Source organism: Bufo bufo, chromosome 2, assembly GCF_905171765.1.
Source record: "Bufo bufo chromosome 2, aBufBuf1.1, whole genome shotgun sequence".
Lineage (NCBI taxonomy): Eukaryota > Metazoa > Chordata > Amphibia > Anura > Bufonidae > Bufo > Bufo bufo.
In genome coordinates this window covers 599586657-599614433 of record NC_053390.1, presented here as the reverse complement: position 1 = coordinate 599614433, position 27777 = coordinate 599586657, and the positions used below count along the sequence as shown (strand labels likewise).

At 42.1% G+C, this 27777-nt stretch overlaps 1 protein-coding gene across 1 annotated transcript in view; it reads right to left on the bottom strand.

The window, feature by feature from the left end:
• Positions 1-4502: 4502 nt before the first annotated feature.
• The window catches only part of LRIT3 (leucine rich repeat, Ig-like and transmembrane domains 3), a 44790-nt gene continuing 21515 nt past the window's right edge, over positions 4503-27777 (bottom strand). The window contains exons 4-5 of the mRNA XM_040419874.1: positions 13794-14099; positions 4503-5596 (exon numbers count right to left, since the gene is read on the bottom strand). Of these exons, the coding sequence (XP_040275808.1) occupies positions 4503-5596; positions 13794-14099 (1400 nt within the window). The remainder of the gene's footprint in view (positions 5597-13793; positions 14100-27777) is intronic.

Sequence of the window (27777 nt, the reverse complement as noted above, 5' to 3'; positions counted from 1 at the left end):
AATATTCGGCTTATATTTGTCGAAATCGAATATTCGTCATTATTCTATTTATCGCGAATAATATGCAATTTCATTATTCGCGTATTGCGATTTTCTTTTAACTGTATAAGGCAACTTTCCTATTGGTTGGCTATGGCTATGGCTAATATGTATATTTTACGAATATTCGCTATATTGCTATATATTCTTGTTTTAGAATATTACGAATATTCCAAAAAAACAAGTTATAGCAATATAGCGAATATTCGTAAAATACACATATAGACTGCAATTTAGCTAATATAGTAGAAAATAAAATAAAATGAAGTCTCTGTAGAAAATACTCGTCCTCTCTAGCGCTGCAAATCCAAAGACAATGTGGGAAAAGTCCGTTGTATAGGAGTATATGGAAAGATTGCGCTGCAGGAGAGAAATCTTATTTGGTGAATAAATGTTCCTTTTATCAGTCTTCAACTAATGTGGTCACAGGCTAACCTCACAATCCAACACTGGTATGGAAACCTGTGGTGTAATAAAAAGCGCACTATGGTGTAGCAAATTCCAAGCACTTAACGCACCATGTGAATGGATTATACTCACAGGATTTCCAGTGGGTAAATGCGTGTAGAAAACTGGATGGTATCTTCAATTGGACTCTGCTAAAAGAAGAGAACTATAGCGTAGTATGTAGTGACACTTAATGCGCCTGCAACAAGATTCTACTCACAGAATTTCACTGGTAAAGTGCATGAAAAAATTCTCTGCGGAGTCTTCACAGACAGCTGGGCAAATAGAACAGGTACGAATCAGGACGCTTAGGCATGAGAAATCCTAAAAACAATCCGGCAGATGAAAAGCTTCTACACCTGGATGGCAATGAACCACAGCTTCCAAGAAGGACTAGCAGGTAGGACGGATACGCACCAAAGGGTCAGATAAAAATTATTTAATAAAAGCCAAAAATTACAGCTATAAAACATATATTAAAAATCTCTGTAGTGCCCACATTAGTGACCAACTAGTGACCACATTAGTTGAAGACTGATAAAAGGAACATTTATTCACACAAATAAGATTTCTCTCCTGCAGCGCAATCCTTCCATATACTCTTAGCTAATATAGTGCTATAATCTTTTTTTCTATAGTCTAATTTTTTTTGTCTCTTCTGAAGTTAAGATTAAAAAAAATACTATTGCACTATATTAGGTAAATTGCAGTCTATATGTGTATTTCACGAATATTCGCAATATATTGCTATAACTTCGTGTTTTAGAATATGACGAATATTCTAAAAAACAAAGTTACAGCAATATGGCGAATATATTCGTTATTTAGAATATTCGTCTTTTTTTTTTTCCAATATGTACTGTTATTCCACTTTGGCATACTCCTCCCCGACAAGCATCCCCGTCATTATGGGAACGCCTGTGGGTTTTAGAATATACCATCAGATCTGAGTTTTCACGATCTCAGGGAAAACTCAGATCCGATGGTATTTTCTAACCCACAGGCGTTCCCATGGTGACGGGGACGCTTGTCGGGGAGGAGTATGCGAACAACTGTACAGATTGGAAAAAAATATATATATATTTGTTTTTTAGAATATTCGTCATTTTATTTTACATATGAAAACATGATTCCTCCCTGCTTAAGTTGCTTGTGGGCCAATTACTCATTGACCCACAAGAAAGAAGCATGGAGGATTCATATTTTCAGATGTAAAAAAATGACGAATATTCGATATATATCGAATATATAGCACTATATTCAAAATATTCGCGAATTAGCGAAGTTGCGATATTCGCGATTAATATTCGCTATTCGAATATTCGCGCTCAACACTAATCAGTGGCCCTGCAATTAAATTCAGGAGCCAGTTTTTTCCAAGAGAGAACAATACTAGAGTCTACACGTGTCCTTTTCCTGCTCTGTCCATACATAGTTAGCAATATTGATGCCTGCGAGCTAGACTATGAAGAACAAGGCAACTAGAGGAATAATAGTCAACTTCTTCTAGTTTGTCCCCCATCTATAGTCTTAAAATTTGTCTAGAACTTTGTTGCTGGGATTTATTAGCAGATTCTGTCCTTACAATCTCAACTGTCCAAACCAATAGTTTTATGTAACAGATTAGTTACTTAGGTTGAAAAATTCATATGTCCATCAAGTTCAGCCTCCCACAGCCAGTGTTAGGGTACTTTCACACTAGCGTTTTTCTTTTCCGGCGCTGAGTTCCGTCCTAGGGGCTCAAATCCGGAAAAGAACTGATCAGTTTTATCCTAATGCATTCTGAATGGAGAGTAATCCGTTCAGGATGCATCAGGATGTCTTCAGTTCAGTCTTTTTGACTGATCAGGCAAAAGATAAAACCGCAGCATGCTACGGTTTTATCTCCGGCCAAAAATCCTGAACACTTTGACTGAATGCCGGATCCGGTCTTTTTCCCATTGACTTGCATTAACGCCGGATCCGGCACTGTGTGTTCAGTCAAACCGGATCCGGCTTTTGCATGTTAAACCCGAAAAATGTGAAAAAAAAGTTAAAGTCCATAAATGGCGGATCCGTTTTTTCCAATGCATTTTTTCATTGTGATCAAAATCCTGATCAGGATTCAAATGTAATCCGTTTTCACACGTTTTTCCGGATCCGGCGGGCAGTTCCGGTGTCGGAATTGAACGCCGGATTAAAACAACGCTAGTGTGAAAGTAGCCTTAATCTCTTACTAAGCAGAAAGAACAAGGGCAATATTTTAACAATATTTTATTAGTCATGCAACATACTGAATAATGTGAAAGAAATATTTTGAAGAATAAATTAGGCAAGATACAAACACAAAACTGTACTGCTGAAGAAAAAATATTCAGGTTTAAAATGTGCATGAGCCCAAAACATACTGTTCAGGTATTCCCTTTTATTTTCCCAATATTTTACAGTGTGTGGCACCTGTGTGAACAGCTAGGTGACAAAATACTGAATGAAGAAGCTCTCCCTCCATCTCTCCCAGTAAAAAGTCCCAGCACAATCTAAAGCACTAATCGGCAACTAACTTGCATCCACTTGATCAGCTACATGAAAAGAAAGTATATAATGGATGCTTAGAATTTTACCATTGTCATAAGTGCTTCAGAAAATTTTGTTCATATAATCAAATGTAGCATGAATACAATACAGCGGTAACAAGAATACAACCATTTAGCGATATTCTATGTGACTGAAAATTAAAATTTTATGTACAGATGTGTGCTTCCTTAGTTGCCTGAACTGCCTGCCTGACCAGGCAAACTGTATGTAAACGCATGTCATTTTTTCAGACTGATCAGGCATTTTTCAGACTTATCAGGACCCTGATCAGTCTGAAAAATGCCTTATCAGTCAGAAAAATGCATTGCAATACCGGATCAGTTTTTCCGGTGTCATCCGGCAAAACGGATCCAGTATTTATGTTTTTAAAATTTTTACAGCTCTGCGCATGCGCAGACCAGAATACCAGATCCGTCAATGCGGCACTAATACATTCCTATGGAATTCAGGCAAGTGCATGCTGCGGTATTATCTCCGTCCTGAAAAGTCAAAAAGACTGAACTGAAGACATCCTGATGCATCCTGATCGGATTGCTCTCCATTCAGAATGCATTAGGATAAAACTGATCAGTTCTTTTCCGGTATAGAGCCCCTAGGACGGAACTCTATGGTGGAAAAGAAAAACGCTAGTGTGAAAGTACCTTTACCTTTTCTCTTGGCTTGAGATATCCCAAGATGAGTGGCAAGAGATGACCAACCTTGAAAAAAAAACTTTAAAACTTTAAGTAATGCTAAACATTTTTTCAAAGCTTTTGATCTCGTGTTATTCATTTTGGGACATCTTGAGTCATAATGAAAGGCAAGGAAGAACGTATCTAATGCGTATGGTTGAAACTTATTTTTGAATACCCTATTACGGAACAGTGAGTAAATAATGGGTCCCCCATTCGGGACCCTCATCTAAAAACCACAGCAGAGAGCAGGTTTTAATTTTAATGGTGTCTGTGCAATGCCTTAGTTCTCTGTGGTGGCACTGTAAGGAAACTGAACACTTGCTCTTTGGTTCCTCCACAGATACAACTGTTCCTTCAAGTTCCTGAGCACAGATGCTGACTTCATTCACCAGTACATGCCATGTATAGTATTTGTCTTCTTACATTACATAAGGGCACCAGGTCTGGCTGAAGCATCATCTTCAGCAGCACCTATAATTATGAGAATGGTTCCTTATAGTCTACCTAAATAATATGCTATCATTTTATTGTTGGATGTGAGAATGTGAGAAAACAAAGGAAGGAAAAGGCTATATTACCCACATTTCTCATTAGATTTAGGCAGGTACCTTATGTATGTAAAGATTACTATGAAGTGCTGTCCCCCCAAAAAAGTTACGTGAATCAGCATACTAAAAATTATTTTTATTTTATTTATTGGAAGCAAAAAAAAATAGACCAAATGTAAAACGGAAGAAAAAAAAACTTGGTTAACATGTAATACAAATATTAGCAGTAGTATTCGGGCCTGGATCCTTCACTTTTGTAAGTAACCTGTGAGTCCATACTTGACCTTGAGCACAAAAGAAGCCTCTCTGATTCCGTTGTGTCTCTGCGTGTCCATAGATCACCGCCAGTGTTTATCGATCTTGGTCTAAGGGACAGGGTCTCAAATTTGACGTAAGTCTCTTTTAACAGGTCTTCTTCAGGAGGAGACCGGGGCTTACGTTGTAGTTTTATCACTTTATAAAGTAAGAAGATGATGATGGGCAAAACCGCAATGCAGGCCACGCTGCTGGCTATTACTAAGACAGACACCTCAGAGTCACTCTCCACATTTCTAAGGAGAACATCCGTAGAGAACACAATACATTGGTCTTTCTTTGGTTGAGCTGATTTTGGGCAGACACAGGCCATGTATTTTGTATTAGGTTGCAGGCCGTCAATTGTGACTTTATTTTTACTTGGATCTGTGCTTAGTCGTAGCATCTCTTCCTCACCATACTTTGAATAGAGCACTGTCAAAGACGAGCTATTTGTGGTGTTTAGCATCCTCCATGTTAGTGTGACCCGATCCTCAGTTTCAGTAATAACTCTCAGATTACGGACAACAGAATTTGTTTCTGTATTGGCAGCCACATTTTTAAGTGCATCTCCTTCTTTATTGCTTGGAGAAAGTTGTGTTTTCTTGCCACCAGCCGTCTGTGTTTGGACTTTGTTGATTTTCTGAGGTTTCTTTTCTAGGACCCGGATTGTTGTCGATGTGGCAGAAGTGGGCACTACAGTTGGTTCTACTGTTGTTTGCATTATTGGTGATGTCGATATTTCTGTTGGCAGTGAAAAGGATGTTGTGCTTGTTATGATAATTTCTTCCTTTACTTCTGTTAGCATATTGATTGTCGGATCTGCACCTAGTCTCCATCCGAGTCGTGATGGTGATCCCGTTGTAGTGACCACACCGACGACTAAGACTGTTATTGATGCTTCTGATATGCCTGCCAAATTTTTAGCCTTGCAACGGTATTCTCCTGCGTCTTTGTAGGAAATACCATTCATACTTAGAATTGACCATCTCACACCATCTGCTGGAGACTCCTGGATAACTGTTATGTAAAGAAAATAAATCCCATTTAGAAAAAAATAATCATTTTATTAACATTTATCTGAGTGTCAAATCTGATGTGCAATATATCTAATACAGCTACTCTCCAGTATGCGTCTTAATCATAAGACTTTTGTCAAGGAAATTAGGTAACACTAGAGTAAAGATATTGAGGTATGAGGTATAATAGAAGCAGTGTGTACAGATATACAGTATATATAGCAGTGTACTGATATGTGAGGTACAGGGTATAATAGATGCAGTGTGTACAGATTTATAGTATATATAGCAGTGTACTGATATGTGAGGTATGAGGTATAATAGAAGCAGTGTGTACAGATATATACCGTAGCATATATAGCAGTGTAATGATATGTGAGGTATGAGGTATAATAGAAGCAGTGTGTACAGATATATAGTATATACAGCAGTGTACTGATATGTGAGGTATGAGGTATAATAGAAGCAGTGTGGACAGATATATAGTATATATAGCAGTGTACTGATATGTGAGGTATGAGGTATAATACATGCAGTGTGTACATATATATAGTATATACAAACCGGATTCCAAAAAAGTTGGGACACTATACAAATCGTGAATAAAAACTGAATGCAATGATGTGGAGGTGCCAACTTCTAATATTTTATTCAGAATAGAACATAAATCACGGAACAAAAGTTTAAACTGAGAAAATGTACTATTTTAAGGGAAAAATATGTTGAATCAGAATTTCATGGTGTCAACAAATCCCCAAAAAGTTGGGACAAGGCTATTTTCACCACTGTGTGGCATCTCCCCTTCTTCTTACAACACTCAACAGACGTCTGGGGACCGAGGAGACCAGTTCCTCAAGTTTAGAAATAGGAATGCTCTCCCATTCTTGTCTAATACAGGCCTCTAACTGTTCAATCGTCTTGGGCCTTCTTTGTTGCACCTTCCTCTTTATGATGCGCCAAATGTTCTCTATAGGTGAAAGATCTGGACTGCAGACTGGCCATTTCAGTACCCGGATCCTTCTCCTACGCAGCCATGATGTTGTGATTGATGCAGAATGTGGTCTGGCATTATCTTGTTGAAAAATGCAGGGTCTTCCCTGAAAGAGATGACGTCTGGATGGGAGCATATGTTGTTCTAGAACCTGAATTCTGCATTGATGGTGCCTTTCCAGACATGCAAGCTGCCCATGCCACATGCACTCATGCAAGCCCATACCATCAGAGATGCAGGCTTCTGAACTGAGCGTTGATAACAACTTGGGTTGTCCTTGTCCTCTTTGGTCCGGATGACATGGCGTCCCAGATTTCCAAAAAGAACTTCGAATCGTGACTCGTCTGACCACAAAATAGTCTTCCATTTTGCCACACTCCATTTTAAATGATCACTGGCCCAGTGAAAACGCCTGAGCTTGTGGACCTTGCTTAGAAATGGCTTCTTCTTTGCACTGTAGAGTTTCAGCTGGCAACGGCGGATGGCACGGTGGATTGTGTTCACTGACAATGGTTTCTGGAAGTATTCCTGAGCCCATTCTGTGATTTCCTTTACAGTAGCATTCCTGTTTGTGGTGCAGTGTCGTTTAAGGGCCCGGAGATCACGGGCATCCAGTATGGTTTTACGGCCTTGACCCTTACGCACAGAGATTGTTCCAGATTCTCTGAATCTTCGGATGATGTTATGCACAGTTGATGATGATAGATGCAAAGTCTTTGCAATTTTTCGCTGGGTAACACCTTTCTGATATTGCTCCACTATCTTTCTGCGCAACATTGTCGGAATTGGTGATCCTCTACCCATCTTGGCTTCTGAGAGACACTGCGACTCTGAGAAGCTCTTTTTATACCCAATCATGTTGCCAATTGACCTAATTAGTGTTAATTGGTCTTCCAGCTCTTCGTTATGCTCAAATTTACTTTTTCCAGCCTCTTATTGCTACTTGTCCCAACTTTTTGGGGATTTGTTGACACTGTGAAAATTGGAATCAACGTATTTTTCCTTTAAAATGATACATTTACTCGGATTAAACGTTTGATCTGTCATCTACGTTCTATTACAAATAAAATATTGACATTTGTCATCTCCACATCATTGCATTCAGTTTTTATTCACAATTTGTTTAGTGTCCCAACTTTTTTGGAATCCGGTTTGTACAGCAGTGTACTGTTTTTTAAAATAAAAGGTGTAACTTTTACCTAGTCTGCACATATCAGCACACTGCAGTATATACTATGTATACCCACTGCATCTATTATACCTTTTACCACGTGACCATCAGCAACATGTGACCTGTGACATCACACCTTCTGTTACCCACTGCATTCTAGCTTCTACCGAGTATTATAATACAGTGTGTGTACACTGTATTCAAGGGGCACATATAAGAGGCACTATACATAAAGGGAGCACATATAAGAGGCACTATACATAAGGGCACATGTAAGAGGCACTATATATAAAGGGAGCATATATATGAGGCACTATACATAAAGGGAGCACATATATGAGGCACTATACATAAAGGGGGCACATATAAGAGACACTATACATAAAGGGAGCACATATAAGAGGCACTATACATAAAGGGAGCACATATAAGAGGCACTATACATGAGGGCACATGTAAGAGGCACTATACATAAATGGGCACATATAAGAGACACTATACATAAAGGGAGCACATATAAGAGGCACTATACATAAAGGGGGCACATATAAGAGGCACTATACATGAGGGCACATGTAAGAGGCACTATATATAAAGGGAGCATATATATGAGGCACTATACATAAAGGGGGCACATATAAGAGACACTATACATAAAGGGAGCACATATAAGAGGCACTATACATAAAGGGGCACATATAACAGGCACTATACATAAAGGGGGCAGATATATGAGGCACTATACATAAAGGGGCAGATATATGAGGCACTATACATAAAGGGGCAGATATATGTGGCACTATACATAAAGGGGCACATATAAGAGGCACTATACATAAAGGGCACATATAAGAGGCACTATACATAAAGGGAGCACATATAAGAGGCACTATACATGAGGGCACATGTAAGAGGCACTATATATAAAGGGAGCATATATATGAGGCACTATACATAAAGCGGGCATATATAAGAAGCGCTATACATAAAGGGAGCACATATAAGAGGCACTATACATGAGGGCACATGTAAGAGGCACTATATATAAAGGGAGCATATATATGAGGCACTATACATAAAGGGGGCACATATAAGAGACACTATACATAAAGGGAGCACATATAAGAGGCACTATACATAAAGGGAGCACATATAAGAGGCACTATACATGAGGGCACATGTAAGAGGCACTATATATAAAGGGAGCATATATATGAGGCACTATACATAAAGGGAGCACATATATGAGGCACTATACATAAAGGGGGCACATATAAGAGACACTATACATAAAGGGAGCACATATAAGAGGCACTATACATAAAGGGAGCACATATAAGAGGCACTATACATGAGGGCACATGTAAGGGGCACTATATATAAAGGGAGCATATATATGAGGCACTATACATAAAGGGGGCACATATAAGAGACACTATACATAAAGGGAGCACATATAAGAGGCACTATACATAAAGGGGCACATATAAGAGGCACTATACATAAAGGGGGCACATATAAGAGGCTTTATACATAAAGGGGGCACATAGAAGATGTTCTATACATAAAAGTGGCACTATTTCTAAGCGGCTCCAAGCATGTGGCACTATATACAGGGGGCACAGAGCATGTGGGACTAACATTGCGGGCGCTGTGTGTGGCACTGTAAACAGAGGGCACAGTGCATATGACACTATATACAGAGGGCACAGAGTGTGTGACACTATATACAGAGGGCACAGAGCACGTGGCACTATATACAGAGGGCACAGAGCATGTGGCACTATATACAGAGGCCACAGAGTATGTGGCACTGTATAAAGAGGGCACAGAGCATGTGGCACTATATACAGAGTGCACAGAGCATGTGGCACTATATACAGAGGGCACAGAGCATGTGGCATTATATACAGAGGGCACAGAGCATGTGGCACTATATACAGAGGGCACAAAGTATGTGGCACTGTATAAAGTGGGCACAGAGAATGTGACACTATATACAGAGGGCACAGAACATGTGGCACCATATACAGAGGGCACAGAGTGTGTGGCACTACCATTGGGGACCCTGTGTGTAGCACTAATGCTGCTATTATATTCAGGGCACAGCATGTAGCACTAAGATGAGTTTGTGTTAGTTTGCAGGGTGCCAATGTGTTGACTGAAGACATCTTTTCAGCAAGATCTGCGGAGCTGAATTGTGGCCGGGAGATGTCATCATGGTGGCCTGAACCAGATGGAGAAGAATTCAGTAGGAGATATCACCTGTAAGTCACTAAATGGAAATGATCATTCTGCTACTGACTGTGTATGATGAGTGCTGTAGTCACCTGGATGATCTACAGCTGATGGTGGGTGGTAGCATGCTGTTTTGTGCAACAGCAACTCCCAGCATCCCGTTACTGCTGTTCAAGCCATGCTGGGAGCTGTAGTTTCACACCTTACAAGCTTATATGGCGAGGGCTGACCTGACTACTCAAATGGTATCTGTATTACATTTTTAAAATCTGATGATGTATATATGTACTGCACATGGTTCTGGTGCTATATTTATGCAGTGAACTTGGTTCTGGTGCTGTATTTGTGTGTTAAACATGCAGCTGATGCTATACTTCAATCTAATACTATCCATTCACACCTGAGTTCGAGCCACTGTCATAGATTCTGTCAAAAAGACCAGACAGAAAAGTCCTGCATGGAAGACTTTTTTGTCCGGTAAAGAAGCAGCATTCTGAGCAGACCCCCTTATAGTCTATGGAGTCTCTTGAGCTCAGAAGTTGGTAAATCTGACCCCTCTAATGGCCATGCTGTTGCTACGGACTCAATCATGTCCTGTATCAGGGATTGCACATGTGTGAGCAATCCCAACATGAAAACACAACCAGCTGCCGCCTTTTAACAATTTAAAGCCCATTTACCTATACCGCCATTATATGGTAGGCGGAGTTAAACAGGCTAAAGGTGGTCCGCTACACATGGGCCAGTGCAGCGAGCTTACCTCCAGGCTAAAATTTGCCACCCAGCCATGTATATAGGCAAGGGAATAACAATGCAACTTCTATGCAGAGATAGAGTGTGCATTATGTAGACCACGGATAAGCAGCAGCATTACATGTCAGAGCGGCACATTTTCTCATTGTGACATGTACTTCTTACATCCACCAGTCATGGCTCATGTATACAATGATATGTAGACAAAGTTGGGGTCTGCACACTCAGTCAAATTTGGGTTGGTGCTAGCGAATGACCAGATGGTCAATGTATCAAGTAAAGAGGAAAATCGCTGCAGTCCAATGTTATGTTGCAAATAAAGATATAGTTTATTATCCTGTACACAGGGGTAACTGCAAGAAGATCTCTATCTGTCTATAACTGTACACAAGCTGCTTATGCCAGGACAAAGCTTCCTTTTCTTTTTTGTGGATTTTTAAGCAATTGCCTAATCAGTAGCAGTAGTTACTTTAAAATAAATAATTCCCCCATTGTTGTGCTGCCACTTAAATTCTCCGGCCCTAGGCACCTGTCATTTTGTGCCTAGCGGTAAATACAGCCCTGCTTGCACAGGAAAACTGGTATCTTCAGTTCTTTGAAATTCTAATCAAGAATGAATTGAAATATCACGCAAAACTGCTGACCACACAAAGGGCTAGGGAAAGCAGGAGAAATATACATTTTGAGAACCTGTTATATATTATCAGGAGTAGAGAGAATATGACATTTTATTCTGTCAGGCTCTGCTTCTGCAAGTACCCAGGCAGAGCTTCACTAAAATGCTCTCTGGATTGAGCTGCTTCATAGCCCCTCAGCTCTGCTTTGAGTGACAGCAGCAATTTTATCCTGTTGGGATGTTATAGCTGTCCCTCACAGCACAGGGGAGAGGTTGTGCAGAGCTGTATTTACAACAAGGCACATGAGGGCATGTGCCTAGGGTGCCAGGAAGGAGAGGGGGCAGCACTTTACAGAGAAAACTAAGGATTTGTGTTGATTCTTTCACCTTAGTGCTGCTTCTCATGTCTCCTTATCGCTTTATTGTAGCTTCAAGTCAGGAGATTTAACTCGCATATTGCTTAATTACAGCTAATGTCACAGTAATTTCTGCATGCAGTCAGGTTAAGGGTTAAATCCTGACTTGGTGCTGCAATAAGTGGTAAGGAGACATCAGAGCAGTCAGATTAAGAGAAAGGTGAGGCTAGTATAGGACCAAATGCACACTGCCAACCAGCAGAGAGGATTTCTCTGCCTGTCGCTCAGCAGACCATTACATAAACCACACACTGACATGAAGGTAGAAAAGTTCCTTAGTATAAATTTAAGAGAAAAAAAAAGCGGCCACAGAGTAAGGCTCCATTCACACGTCCGTGCTGTGTTGCCGACCCGCAAATTGCGGATCCGCAACACACCCGCCCGGCACCCCTATAGAAATGCCTATTCTTGTCCGCAAGCTGCGGACAAGAATAGGACATGCTCTATCTTTTTGCGGAGCCGCGGACCTGAAGATCGGGGCCGCGCACCGCAAATGCGGATGTGGACAGCACACTGTGTGCTGTCCGCATCCATTCCGTCCCCATAGAGAATGAATGGGTCCGCACCCGTTCCGCAAAATTGCGGAACGGATGCGGACCCATTTTGCGGACGTGTGAATGGAGCCTAAAGGTAGCCATACACCTAGCAATAATTAGGACTCATTCAGAATACAGATAAGTGATGTTAAACTAGTTTGTTCTCCGGCCTGTGAACATGGATGCATTTTTATGTTGACCACTCATGGATGATGCATCCTTGTCTGGTTTTCTTGAAGACCCACTCAGTTGAGTGAACAAATTTTGAGGAAAAATCTGAGCTGGATAGTGCATGTTATGATTTTTCCAATTTTCAACCATCCATTTATGAGATGCCTTTGGACTTGTGCATTAGGGTTATATTTTACTGACAACTGTGTAAGAGTATATTTAGATGAGATGTTTTTGACCAAACAGTCAAAATTGCATTAAAAAAGGTAGGCAGCCAGTTTTATGGGTTTGTTGCTGTTTTGTGATCTGGTTATTTGCTATGCATTTTATCCAGGTTAAAAATGTGACATTAGTGTGGATATGTGGAGAGAATCTCTAAATCGCACATCCTCATACCTATGCTTCTGATATACAACTGTTTTCAATTATCAGCATTTCTTATGATAAAACATGGCTATACAGCGATGCTATCAATCATTTGCTGTGCACTATATAGAGGCAATTAGTATACAGTTTGATCAAAGCGCATAGGCCCACTTACCGCGACAAGGATGCCTCTTGTTTAAGTGGGAACCTACTCTAACCATGGCGCAGAGCCGTGCGGCGACCGACACGCCTCCACACCGCTCCAGCAGGCAATGGGACCCAGCAGCCGCACAGCGGCCCCACTGTACAGTGAGGCCACATGGGCCCCGGGTCCCATCACTCCACCAGCACGGCACAGAAGCAGAGACGGCCGCCGTCCAGCGCCGCATGTGAACTGGTGCAAATGGCTCACCTCTTCACAGCCTCTCAGGAACTCCAACTGAGATGTGGTAGGAATATATAATATGTGACATTAGTGTGGTTCACTTGTATAAACTGCATGGACAATAACCACATCACAAAACCACAGCAATCACGGTAAAACCAAGTGCGTTTTCAACAGCCTTCTTTAGTACATGGTCAAAATCATTCAATCAGGAAAAATCTGGCAACTTTAACCAAACTAATAGGGGGTGTAAACACTAAACATGCCTAAGGCAGCATAAACATTAAATACAGCCTTGGGGTTGTGAAGCAGCTCGATGCAGTGAGTACTTCACAGTGAAGCTCTGCTTCCTAGGCACTTGTAGGAGCAGAACCTGGCAGAATTACACTTCATATTCAGACCACTCCTGATAATGAAGTTATGTTAGTCCTGCTCTTCCCAGCCTCCACCTTCCACTGTCCGGAGTTTTCCCATTAATTGTATACTTTGTCCCAAAGTTTGTACATTATACCCGCATGCTCTCTTGATGATGCCATAATATGTATTAACCGTTACCTGTATAATTAGCAGCAGAATTGTTAGTTCTGCTCCAGATTAATTGTGGGGTGGGCGAACCAGTAGCATCACATCGTAGTAGAACATTGCTGCCCAGTGGGGATGTAATTTTAGTGGCTGAAGTCATCACAGAAGGCTTGAGACATTGTTCTAGTTCAGCTTTTTGGAAAATGATGCCAGTAAGAGATTCAGGCCCACTGCAGACCACTAGAGTATCCAGGAATACCACTTGTGGATCCACTATCTTTGAAAGTTCAATCAGCTTTGAAATTCGGCAGTCGCAAAACCAAGGGTTGTCTTGTAAGCCTTGAGTTAGAGAATAATTAAAAAGTATTTAGTTTGATGGAAAAATATTGCCCCCAAAATTTGCAATTGTAAATTACAATTATAACAGGTTAGTAATAAAAGTGGATATACACAAGGGTTGCTTTACCACTAGATGTCACTGTATTCCTAAAATAACTTGATTAACACGTATAATACTGCAACAGAAATTTCTTAATATGATCCTGCATTGTAAGTGGGTCTGACAGGAGTTGTCCAAGATTTATTTAATGCCCCGCCCCACAACCAGCGGAACCTGTGAAGGGAACTATACTGACCTGTTCCTCACCGCTTGGTTCCTGTTCCCTGGGTTCCTTGCTGTCTTCACTGCTTTTTCGGGCCCCACATATATAATACCTGCATGGGCCAGGTCACATGTGCTGCTACAGCCAATGTCTGGCCTCAGCAGTGACATTCCAGCAGGGACCAGAAGTGCAGTTAATATAGCTGCTGACCCCAAAAGCCGCAAATGAGTGTCAGGGACCAGATGAGTCAAATTCCCTCCACAACTCCCATCGTGGAGGGTGGATTTAAAAATAAAACCCCTTTAGTATTAAGTAGACATAAATATGTTTTAGAGATAACAGTTGCTGGGTCAAGTATTATGCATATTGTATAAATTGCAAATGATCAAAGGTCATAGGATTCATAAAATCTGAATTACAATACTATATTTATTTAAAGGGTTTTTCTGGAAGTAGAATATTGATGACCAATCCTCAGTATCTGATAGGTGAGACTCCAATATCCGGCACTGGCATCGCCACCCATCAGATGTTTAAAGAGCCTATGGCACTGGTGAGTGCCGCGACCTCCTCACGGCATACCAAGCACGGCACTGTACATTTTATACTTTTCTGGAGCACATGTTGTTAAATGATATAGGCCAGGCATGCTCAAACTGCGGCCCTCCAGCTGTTGTAAAACTACAACTTACACAATGCCCTGCTGTAGGCTGATAACTGTAGGCTGTTCAGGCATCCTGGGAGTTGTAGTTTTGCAACAGCTGGAGGGCCGCAGGTTAAGAATGCCTGATGTAGGCCACTGAGCTCCCATCTGTGGCCCACCTCCTCCTGCCCAATTTTCAAAAAAGAGGTGAAGGTGTCAGAAAAAGCTAAAAAGTCACTAATGTTGTCACAAACTGGCACTTACGACAAATTTTTGATTTTTGGTGTAGATGCATAATAAATTACCCCTATTGTATCACTCCTCATGTTTAGACCTTCACTGTGTGACATAATATGTTAAGCTTCCATGCTTCTTTAAACAATGTTTTACAGTATACAATAGGAGTCGCTAATGAGATGGTTCTCTTTCTTGGGAGATACTTCTTTGCATGTTCATTTCCTATGGAGCATTACTTATAAGTCTCCATTCCATGGTGCACTTCTAGTAAGTCTCCATACAGAGCTGGTCTCTTTAAAGGGTTTCTACCACCTCATTTTGACCTAATTAGCTCTCAGACACTAGAGATCTGCTAGTGTCTGATTGTAACGGAACGCCTAGCACCCCGACCGGATACCTCCATTGAATGGATGCTCCTAGTGCTTTCCGAGGACTCCAAGCACTCCACTTGACACCGTACGTACTGCAGACCCCACGAACCGCCGAAGCTTGGTTGAGGTCTCACCGTCTCCTACCCACCCTGGACCTACGACAAGGCTCCAGGCTCCAGTGGGTGAACCTCTCCTAAAACCAGAGAGCAGGAACAGCTCTTAAAAGAGCTAGTAGTTATAGCCAGGGGAGTATAGCAAATCTCCCAGCGTATAGCAATCCCCCAGTGTCGATCAGTTACCCAAACACCAGCCTCAACATGATGAAGGATAAAACAGGCACAACACATCCCCACAATGCATCATGGTTTCCTCCTCTCTGCCCTGGAGACACCCGAGGAGCAATTCAATTATCTCTCAGGACAAAGGGAAATCGCTAATACACATGTGGGGACAACAGGACAGAAATCACCACCCAAACACACAATGTCACACCCCCACAGCAAACACAGACATTTAACATATTCCTAGATAGCTCAAGTCTGAGTGCATATCATTAGGTGAATGGCACTCAGAATACACGAATACAATACAATTAGCTATCTGGGTACCCTCACATAACATAAAATACAATTCCAAAGACAGATTTAAGCTGTGCGGCCGCTCTGTCTTCTCCTTTAAAGTTAGTATGGGCCATAATCCTGAGGCAAGAGGCTGGTAAACAGGCCTCTCCAAAACCCAGTGGCGAGGTTGGTTTCGCCACACTGATCTACCTAACAATGCTATTCTCAGACCTGTGTGTGGATCCGTTTCACTAAAAAACAAACTTTTATTGCTATGCTAATGAGCCTCTAGGTGATATGGGGGCGTCTGTATTCGGCGCAGGCGCAGTGAATGTCTGACCGCTCCCTGCACAGACATCTCCACTGCGCCTGAGCTGATGACCGAGATGTCTGTGTAGGCAGCGGTCAGACATTCACTGCGCCGAATACAGACGCGCACGGCGCAGGCGCGAGAATTCGTCCGCTGGCTCAGATGGAGGATGGCATTCAAGAGGAGATGGGCAGGCTTAACAGACGAGCGGGGCGGCATACAATGTGAGTAGATCGAGCCTCTAGGTGCTGAAAAGACGCCCCCATAGCACCTAGAGGCTCATTAGCATATTAATAAAAGTTCGTTTTTTTGTGAAACGGATCCACACACAGGTCTGAGAATAGCATTGTTAGGTAGATCAGACACTAGCAGATCGCTAGTGTCTGAGAGCTAATTAGGTCAAAATGAGGTGGTAGAAACCCTTTAAGGAGATTTAGCACTCTGTCTAGACAGCTTACACAACAAATGAATCTATATATAAAGTTGATAACTTTGCCTATCTCTCTGTTACCTTGTATTGATCCAGATTTACGGTCCGCATTATAGCTTAGAGCTAAGGGCACAATTCTCTTAATTCCTTGCTGGCTCAGTGTCTGAACAGAGCTTGCTCTAGTGATTTGCAATCTGAGAAGTGTAACCTTTAGGCCCCTTTCACACGGGTGAGTATTCCGCGCGGATGCGATGCGTGAGTTGAACGCATTGCACCCACACTGAATCCCGACCCATCCATTTCTATGGGGCAGTTCACATGAGCGGATCACTTGTGCGTTGCGTGAAAATTGCAGCATGCTCTATTTTGTGCGTTTTTCACGTAACGCAGGCCACATAGAAATGAATGGGGTTGCGTGAAAATCGCAAGCATCCGCAAGCAAGTGCGGATGCGGTGCGATTTTCACGCATGGTTGCTAGGAGACGATCGGGATGGAGACCCGATCATTATTATTTTCCCTTATAATATGGTTATAAGGGAGAATAATAGCATACAGAATGCATAGTAAAATAGCGCTGGAGGGGTTAAAAAAAAAAATTCAAAAATTTAACTCACCTTAATCCACTTGATCTCGCAGCCGGCATCGCTTCTGTCTCCTTTCTTTGCTGTGTGCAGTAACAGGACCTGTGGTGACGTCACTCCGGTCATCACATGATCCATCACATGATCTTTTACCATGGTGATGGACCGTGTGATGGACCATGTGATGACTGGAGTGACGTCACCACAGGTCCTGTTACTGCACACAGCAAAGAAAGAAGACAGAAGCGATGCCGGCTTCGCGATCAAGTGGATTAAGGTGAGTTAAATAATATATATTTTTTTTTTAACCCCTCCAGCGCTATTTTACTATGCATTCTGTATTCAGAATGCTATTATTTTCCCTTATAACCATGTTAGGCCTCATGCACATGACCATTGTGTGCATCCGTGTCCATTGTTCCGTTTTCCGTGATTTTCTGCATGCCCATTGACTTTCAATGGGTCCCTTGAAAACTCGGAAAATGCACCGTTGTTCATCTGCGTCCGTGATCCGTGTTTCCTGTCCGTCAAAAAAATAGGACCTGTCCTATTTTTTTGACGGACAACGGTTCACGGACCCATTCAAGTCAATGGGTCCGTGAAAAAACACGGATGCACACAAGATTGTCATCCGCGTCAGTGATCCGTGTTCGTAGGCTACTTTCGCACAGACGGATCCGCAGATCCGTCTGCATAGAGCTTTTTCAGATATGAGTTTTCACATCGTGAAAACTCAGATCCGACAGTATATTCTAACACAGAGGCGTTCCCATGGTGATGGGGACGCTTCAAGTTAGAATATACTAAGAACTGTGTACATAACTGCCCCCTGCTGCCTGGCAGCACTCGATCTCTTACAGGGGGCTGTGATCCGCACAATTAACCCCTCAGGTTAATTGTGCGGATCACAGCCCCCTGTAAGAGATCGGGTGCTGCCAGGCAGCAGGGGGCAGACCCCCCTCCCTCCCCTGTATTAAATTCATTGGTGGCCAGTGCGGCTCCCCCTAACTTCCTCCCCTGTATTTAATTCATTGGTCGCCAGTGCGGCCCCCCCTCCCTCCCTCCCCTGTATTAAATTCATTGGTGGCCAGTGCGGCCCCCCTCCCTCCCTCCTCTGTATTTAATTCATTGGTGGCCAGTGCGGCTCCCCTCCCCCCCTAATTAAAATCCCCGCCCCATCATTGGTGGCAGCGGAGAGTTGCGATCGGAGTCCCAGTTTAATCGCTGGGGTTCCGATCGGTTACCATGGCAACCAGGACGCTACTGCAGTCCTGGCTGCCATGGTTACTTAGCAATTTTAGAAGCATTATACTTACCTGCGCTGTCTGTGACTGGCCGGGCGCTCCTCCTACTAGTAAGTGACAGGTCTGTGCGGCGAGGGAGGGGGGGCCGCACTGGCCACCAATGAATTTAATACTGGGGAGGGAGGGGGGGCCGCACTGGCCACCAATGAATTTAAAACTGGGGAGGGAGGGGGGTCTGCCCCCTGCTGCCTGGCAGCACCTGATCTCTTACAGGGGGCTATGATACGCACAATTAACCCCTCATGTGCGGCACCTGAGGGGTTAATTGTGCTGATCACAGCCCCTGTAAGAGATCGGGTGCTGCCAGGGGGCAGTCATGTACACAGTTCTTAGTATATGCTAACTTGAAGCGTCCCCATCACTATGGGAACGCCTCTGTGTTAGAATATACTGTCGGATCTGAGTTTTCACGATGTAACTCAAATCCGATGGCATATTCTAACATAGAGGCGTTCCCATGGTGATGGGGACGCTTTAAGTTAAAATATAATATCGGATTGGAGAAAACTCAGATCCAATGGTATATTAATAGGGACTCCTGACTTTACATTGAAAGTCAATGGGGGACGGATCCGTTCGCAATTGCACCATATTGGGATCCGTCCCTATTGACTTGCATTGTAAGTCAGGACGGATCCGTTTGGCTCCGCACGGCCAGGCAGACACCAAAACGACTTTTTCCTTTATGTCTGGTGATCCTCCAAAAATCAAGGAAGACACACGGAAACAAAAACGGAAACGGATCACGGAACAACGGAACCCCATTTTGCGGACCGTGAAAAAATACTGTCGTGTGCATAAGGCCTTATAAGGGAAAATAATACAATCTACAGAACACCGATCCCAAGCCCGAACTTCTGTGAAGAAGTTCGGGTTTGGGTACCAAACATGCGCGATTTTTCTCACGCGAGTGCAAAACAATGTTTCGCACTCGTGTGGGAAAATCGCGCATGTTCCCGGAACGTACCCGCACCTTTTCCCGCAACGCCCGTCTGAAAGAGGCCTTAGGGCTCATGCACACGACTGTATATATTTTGCGGTCTGCAAAACATGGATCCGCAAAAAATACAGATGACGTCCGTGTGCATTCCGTATTTTGTGGAACGGAACAGCTGGCGCCTAATAGAACAGTACTATCCTTGTCCATTATGCGGACAATAATAGGACATGTTCTATTTTTTGGAGGAACAGACATGTAGACATTCTTAATACAGAATGCTAAGTAAATTAGGGATAGTGGGGAGAAAAAAATGAAAAATAATTAAACTCACTTCATGCACTTGTTCGCGCAGCCCAGCTTGTCTTCTTTCTTCTTCTTTGAGGACCTGGGAGAAAAGGACCTTTGGTGACGTCACTGCGCTCATCACATGGTCCATCATATGCGGCCGCATCCTATCCGGCCCTCACATGCGACGCCCATGTGAAAGAGGCCTATATTTTCCTCAGCAGTAAAATCTGCATCAAATACTGTGTATATTGTGCTGTGAATTTTGGTGTGGAAATGCTGCAGTTTGGTCAAATCTTATTCACCTGGCTGCTACTGGAAATTCTGCAAAAGGTCAACACTCAATTTCGCTCTGGAAAATCCACGGCGTCTACGCCACATGTGGCTGAATCCTAACAGTAGACACTGTACAACCATCTGAAATAGGAAAAATAAACTGATTGTGAAGTCAGCCCTGAGCAGGAAACGGTTATATTCTGCTATTACGATGATTGTGGGGGGCATGAAATAATATATCTAGTGGTTAGAAATATTGTATTCTTGCCCAATATGTGTTTTTCCCATGTGATCAAATGATGGAGTAGATTTTCAATGGCCAATGAAATGTTTTAGCAATGTACAACATGACATTAATCGTGAAAAATAATTTCGTCTAGCCAGATCCTAAACTCTTATTCTTACATCTAGAGCAGGCATGCTCAACCTGCGGCCCTCCAGCTGTTGCAAAACTACAACTCCCAGAATGCCTGAACAGCTTACAGCTATCAGCCTACAGCAGGGCATGGTGGGAGTTATAGTTTTGCAACAGCTGGAGAGCCGCAGGTTGAGCATCCCTGATCCAGGGTCATTGACATTCTTGATGGCCTTTTGTGTATAATATCCTGACATGGGCCCTGGGTTGTCGCCTAGCAGCAGAATATGCATACATCAGGTGACAACAGCAGTTCTCCATTATACAGTGTTGTCATACAGTGTTACAGTGGGATTCCCTAAGCTACTTCCTGTAGACGAGCTGCAGTTCTTGTCAATCAATTATTTATCTTCCTTCCTGCAGGGGCTGTCTGCCTTGCCCTCTGAGCTATAGATAGGCATCAAGCAATGACAATGCCCAGGTACCCCCAGCTGTAGGAAACCAGTGTGTTTTCTATAATCAATTTAGTGCCCCAAGGTTGGGTTACAATATAGAAGTTAGATTTTATCTACTATTTGTGCATAGTGAGAAAAGATTCATTAAAGGGGTTTTCTTGCTATTTGTAACTGATAACTGATCCTCAAGTAAATATGGCTAAGCTACTCCTAGTCCACGTGACCAATTGTCGTGGATTGTAGGGTAAGCAGCGAGAAGGCTTTGGCACTCAGAGGAGTGATGGGCTTTCTCAAACAGTTGATCGACGCTCTCAGGTGTCAGACCCCCACCGTTCCAATGCTTATGACCTATCCACGCTATTTAATAACTTTTCAATAGGTGTTCAACAACCTTGTCATGGAGGTGGACCTTCCTCTACATTTGAAAAATAGTGTGATTTCTAAAAACCAACTTGCAAATCCAGAGATAATATAGTATAAGGCCTAGTTCACACGAACGTGTGTGATCCGTGGCCGTATTGCAGCCCGCAAATTGCGGGCCGCAATACACGGCCACAGTTCAATGGGTCCGCAAATCCGGAATTGCGGAACGGCCGCACGGAACGGGACCCCTCGGAAGCACTACGGAGTGCTTCCGTAAGGTTGCGTCCCGTACTTCCGTTCCGCAAAAAGATAGAACATGTCCTATCTTTTTGCGGAACGGGCGGATTGCGGAGCCATTAAAGTGAATTGGTCCGCGATCCGAGGGCGAACACGGCGAACTGCCCATCACTGCTCCTGACATCTAGCAGAAGACAATCTCATCTGCAACTGATTTTGGGTCTAATAGCCTCAGTAGTGGACATACAATACATGAAGCCTGTGCAGCTGCAATAGGAAAAGGGGTCCACCAACATTGTACCAAGAAAACACCATTGTTTGCTAAGGCCTGTTTCATTGCTTGTAAAGGGCTTTTATCTGATGTCGTAGCTGTTATTAGTGGATTACAATCCAGAGGAGAAGTTGGTACACCATTATTAACTTGCTATTAACAGGTCCCATGCCCTAACTCTCAGCAAACTAGCTATTTTATAAAAGGGGTCCTCATAATTTTCTTGCACAAGGACCCTTTGTAGTCTATGTCCACCTAGAACAAGATATCCTATTACATTTTCTTGATAAGTCCTGTATGTGCCATAAAAACAAAAATTACTTTGAAGTGGACATGAACTTGCCCTGTCCCACCGGCTCTATAAAAATATCACATGATCTCTGTATCAACTTTTTTTGTCACCTCTCCTGACAAAAAAACATAATGTCGAGTAATCAAAAAGTCTTATGTACCCCAAAATGGTACCAAGAAAAAATACAGTCTGTCCTGCAAAAAGCAAGCCCTCAGACATCTATGTTGACGGACAAATCAAAATGTTATGGATGTTAGCAAATGGCGATTAAAATATAACAGAATTTTAATAAAAAATTATTTTATTATACAAACGTAGTCATTAAAAAACTATATATATGGGGTATCGCCAGAAGCGTATCGACCTGTAGAATAAACCTTTCATATATACCACATGGTGAACCTCATTAAAAATAAAAAACACTGACAGAATTTCAGTTTTTGCTCACCTCATGTCCCAAAAAAATATAAAAAGTGACTGGAAAGCCAAATGTACCTCAACATGGTGCCAATAAAAACTACTGTTTGACCCACAAGAAATGAGCCCTCACATAGCTCTGTCAACAACAAAAAAATAATTCCATGCTAGAAAATCCAGATGCTGCTCCTTCCCTTCTGAGTCCTGGCATAGCCCCAAACAGCAGTTACCACAAATAGGGTGTTGCTTTATTCAGGAGAAACTGGGTAGGAGATTGTGGGGTGATATTCTATTATCCTTTGTGAAAAAGAAAGTTTGGTACTAAAGCCCAATTGTTTGTAAAAAGAAATAAAAAAAGGAATTTTCATTTTCACAGCTAAGTGTTATAAATTCTTTGAAATGCCTGTTGGGTCAAAATAATGTCTCTTTTTGGGGGTTTCCACTGTAGAGGTACCTCAGAGTCTCTTCAAATGCAACATTGTGCCCAAAAACCTTCCCAACAAAATCTGCCCTCCACAAATTATATGGCGCAATGTGCCCATACAGCAGTTTACGATCACGTACAGGCCGCTTATGTAAACTGCAGAATCAAGGTAATAAATATTGAGGTTTGTTTTGATGTTAACTCTTGCTGTGTTACAGGAAAAATGGGTTGAGATGGAAAATCTGCAAAAAAAAGTGACATTTTTAAAAATTTTACCTCCATTTTGCTATAATTCTTGTGGAATTTTAGTTTCTAAAATAGGGTAATTTATGGGTGGTTTCTATTATGGAAGCTCCTCAAAGTGACTTTAAAACTGAACTTAAAGAGTTGATTTTGGAAATGTTCTTGAAAATTTAAAAAATTGCCTCTAAAATGGTTCCAACATAAAAAAGAAATATGGTGAATTTTAATTAATAACCTTTATGAGGTATCTATCTGTCTTAAAAGCAGAGAGATTCAAATTTGGAAAACAGTGAATTTTTAAAACATTTCTGAAAATTTAGCATTTTTTCATCAATGTAACTTTACCACTAACATGAAGTGCAATGTGTCACGAGAAAACATTCTCAGAATTGCTTGGATACGTTAGTACCACATAAAGTGACACATGTCAGATTCGCAAAATTAGGCTTCGCCAGAAGTGGGGGAGGGGGTAAATAGCCTGATCTGGAAATGGTTAATCCTTGTAATCAACTTTAATAACTTTGTAGAGATATTCTTTTGCTATGACTTTCTTAAATTTTCTAAAAAATATATATATATAATAAAATCTCAATTATTCAAGTTTGACAATGTCCAAAAGGGGATGAATAGTTGTTTTTTTTATAATTGTTGACCAAAGTACATATTTGACTTAATGAGCATGTCACATTTCCTCTGTCCTTCCTGAGGAACGGCTTGGTGTAAATGAAAGATTGTAAAATGGTTGATCTGGCACAGTTCATTAATTAAAAGATTTAAAAGCAGGTGAAATAAGGATGAAGATTTACGATGTGTGTTGTTTGAAGTCAGGACTGTGTGCCTTAAACACATGACTGAGATTAAATGATTTCTGGAGTACAAGGAAGCTAATTAGGAAATCCCTGCTAATCCTGCCTCTCGCAGTACACAGACTGGGGTGCACACTTTGTGTCAATCAGTGCACGTGTCATGTACTTAAACTAACATAACATGTCTTCATTGACAAAGTGACTAAAGATATTCATGAAGCAATGCCTTATGGATCTGAAAACACAGCGCAGAACATTTTCCCTGCAATAGTCGTAGGCTCTCATTCATTTTCCTATGTGAACACTGGTTTTCAGACAGTATTTTACTTAGTAGTCATCTTATTCTTCCTATGCCAGTTCTGCAAGAACGGAGACAAAGTTGGGGTCATTTATCAAACTGGTGTCAAGTAGAACTGGCTTAGTTGCCCAATCAGATTCCACCTTTCATTTTCCAAAAGAGCTGTCAAAAATAAAAGGTGGAATCTGATTGGGCAACTAAGCCAGTTCTACTTTACACCAGTTTGATAAATTACCCCAATAATGTCTCTTCAGTAGAAGTACCTGCCAAGTAGGGATGTAGAGACAGATTTCGTTTAACTGCATTGAAGCTTTTTGTTTTTTTCATAAAAGTAAAGATTTAAAGGGGTATTCTGGTTGTGTAACGATATCCCCTATCCAAAGGACAGAGATAACTATTAGATTCATGGGAGTCCCACCACTGGGACTGGGCTGTTCTTGGCTAGCTTCAAAACTCCATGAGAAATGAATGGAGTGGCTGCGCGCATGCCTGATCAGCTGCTATGTTCCTTTTGGGGGTCTGCCACTTCTTGGCTGGGTTCTGGTTCCTAGACGCTTTCACTTTGAAATATTTTCACTCACAGTTGATCATAGAATATCTAGGAGAGATGAAATTTTGGAAACGGACTTGTCCCAACAGTGACATCCTATTACAGTTACTGGAATTCAGTGAGTTCTTTGGAATGACCCTTTTGTTCATAAATGTTTATAAGACTGCATGGATAGGTGCTGGACTTTATACACCTCTGGCAATAGGACTGAATGAAACATCTCAATTCAATGTTTAAGAGATGTGTCCTAATACATTTGTCCCTTTAGTGTATGCCTGACCTTCCAGTCATGCAACACTGGAGAAATTCTAAATCAAAAATTATCTCTGATCCAATATTTTCTTATCTGGTCAGTTTTGTTCCTGGTGGCTTCAGTTTTGCAGCAGAAGTTGGACAGAAAAATGTTGCATGCAGAATTTTTCTGTCTGGCTATAGATACACGAAGTGATCAACTTGTCATCAGTGGTGTCCAAATTAGGACAGAAACTGGCTGGACACGACTGATATAATGTATTATGAATCCAGCCTTAAAGGGGTTGTCTGGTCAATATATGAAAACTAGTTTGTATAATGGAGAGTAAAAAAGGCCTGGGAAAGAAAATGAATTAGGAAAATATAGATATATTTATGCAAGCTCAGAATGCTGTAAAAATATGACTGATCCTCCTCTTCTCCTGTTTGGATGCTTCACGGCTTTCTCAACAGTCTCTGATTCCTAAGTCTCTCTCAAAACCAGTGGCCTCACTGGTGATCAGTCTGAGCTACTAATTGTTCCCTATGTGTTGAGAGGGACCAGGAAGCAGAGATTGGAGAGGGACCTTAGAAACATTGGAATGGGAGCAGCAGGGAATCTAAGAGGTGAGTATGACTTTTTATTTTTTGCTGCATTCTACACCTGTTTAATATCGGCCAGTCAACCCGGAACAAAAAGTAACAATCAACTAAGTTTAAGACCCCAATCCCTTATTTACAAGTTAGAAACTTAGCACTGATCATAGAGATAATGGCACAACAGGCTCATTAGCGAAGGTGATGGGTAGAGAGCAGTTTAAGGGTACAATACATCTACCACAGGCTCTTCTCTAGTTGACTGAGAGCTCATGCACGCAAGCATGTGTGCCCATGCCAGTGCTGCGGACTGCAAATAGCAGTCCACAATGCACGCCCACAGTCCGTGTATACGCTGTTTGCGAATTTGGACCCATGGACTTGAATGGGTTAGCGATCCACAAGAGACAATCCACATGTTTTGCATGTTCTAACTTTCTGGGGTGCAGAGGTACGAACCGAAATCCCAAGGAAGAGCTTCATAGTGCCTCCGATCCATGCCTCTACTCCGCACCACTCCGTATATTGAGGATTGTGGACCCAATTAATTTAATGGAGAGTGCACAAGGCCGGGGCCTGTATATTGTGGACCCGTTGTTTGCGGGCACGGGGCACACGCGCTCGTGTGCATAAGTCCTGACAAGTGTTTTCCCAATCAGTAGTTCTATTCAGCAAAACTGAGCACAAGAAGAGGCAAGCATGCCTTGTGCCCTGCTCCCTTCTTATCTGTACCAAAAATATCTAAAAGAAAAATTATGAATTGAATCATAGATGAAAAAGAATGCCATCACTTTTACACATGTTTTTTCAGGCTTCTAAAAATTGCCACTTTAAATGAAATGGTAGAACCCTTTTTTTCATTTACATATGCAAATGTGGTTTCAGCAGGGAAATTTCGAAGTAAGGGCTGTTTCACACGAGCGGATGCCGTGCGTGGCATCCGCTCCGTGAAAGAGTGCCAAGACCCGATGCAGACTGCAGAGGCACGGAGCATTAACATGACTGATAATGCTCCGTGCCTCTCTGTGATCTCTTTACTACGAAATCACAGTTGTCACTGTGATTTCGTAGTAAAGAGATCACAGAGAGGCACGGAGCATTATCAGTCATGTTAATTAGCAGACAAACCAGCATTTGCTCGTTAAAAGATGAGGTTATTTCTTGGGGTTTCCACTGTACTGGTACCTCAGCACTTGCAAGTTTGCAAGTTTGACATGGAACCCAAACCCATTGGAGTAAACCTGTGTTTCAAAAGCTAAATTGGGGTGGTTTTTCTACCTTTAACCCTTGTAAAAAATGAAACATCCATAGGGTCAAAATGCTCATTACATCCCCATATTAATTCCTTGAGAGGTGTAGCTTCCAAAACTATTCCTTTGAGTGTGTTTCTTATGTTTTAGCAATTTAAGGCCTCTGCAAACCTGAAATATTGCCTGAAAAACCGACCGAGCCCAAAATCCACTAGGTACTCCTTCAATTCCGAGGCTGGTATTTGAGGCAAGTAGCACTCTAGGCCCACATATGGGATCTTCCTAAAAACTGCTGAATCAAGGTAATAAATGTGGGGTTCTAGTTTTATTTTAGCACCTTTTTTGTTCCAAAAAATGTATTAAAGAGAATCTTTCACCTTGAAAAACATTGTGAACTAAGTATGCTGCCATGGAGAGCGGCGCCCGGGGATCTCACTGCACTTACTATTATCCCTGGGCGCCGCTCCGTTCTCCCGTTATCCCCTCCAGTATCTTTACTGACTAAGTTATAGTAGGCGGTGTCTGCCCTTGTCCTGTGGGCGTCTCCTTCTCCTAGGCTGTAGCGCTGGCCAATCGCAGCGCACAGCTCACAGCCTGGGAGAAAAAAACCTCCCAGGCTGTGAGCTGTGCGCTGCAATTGGCCAGCGCTGCAGCCTAGGAGGGGGAGACGCCCACAGGACAAGGGCAG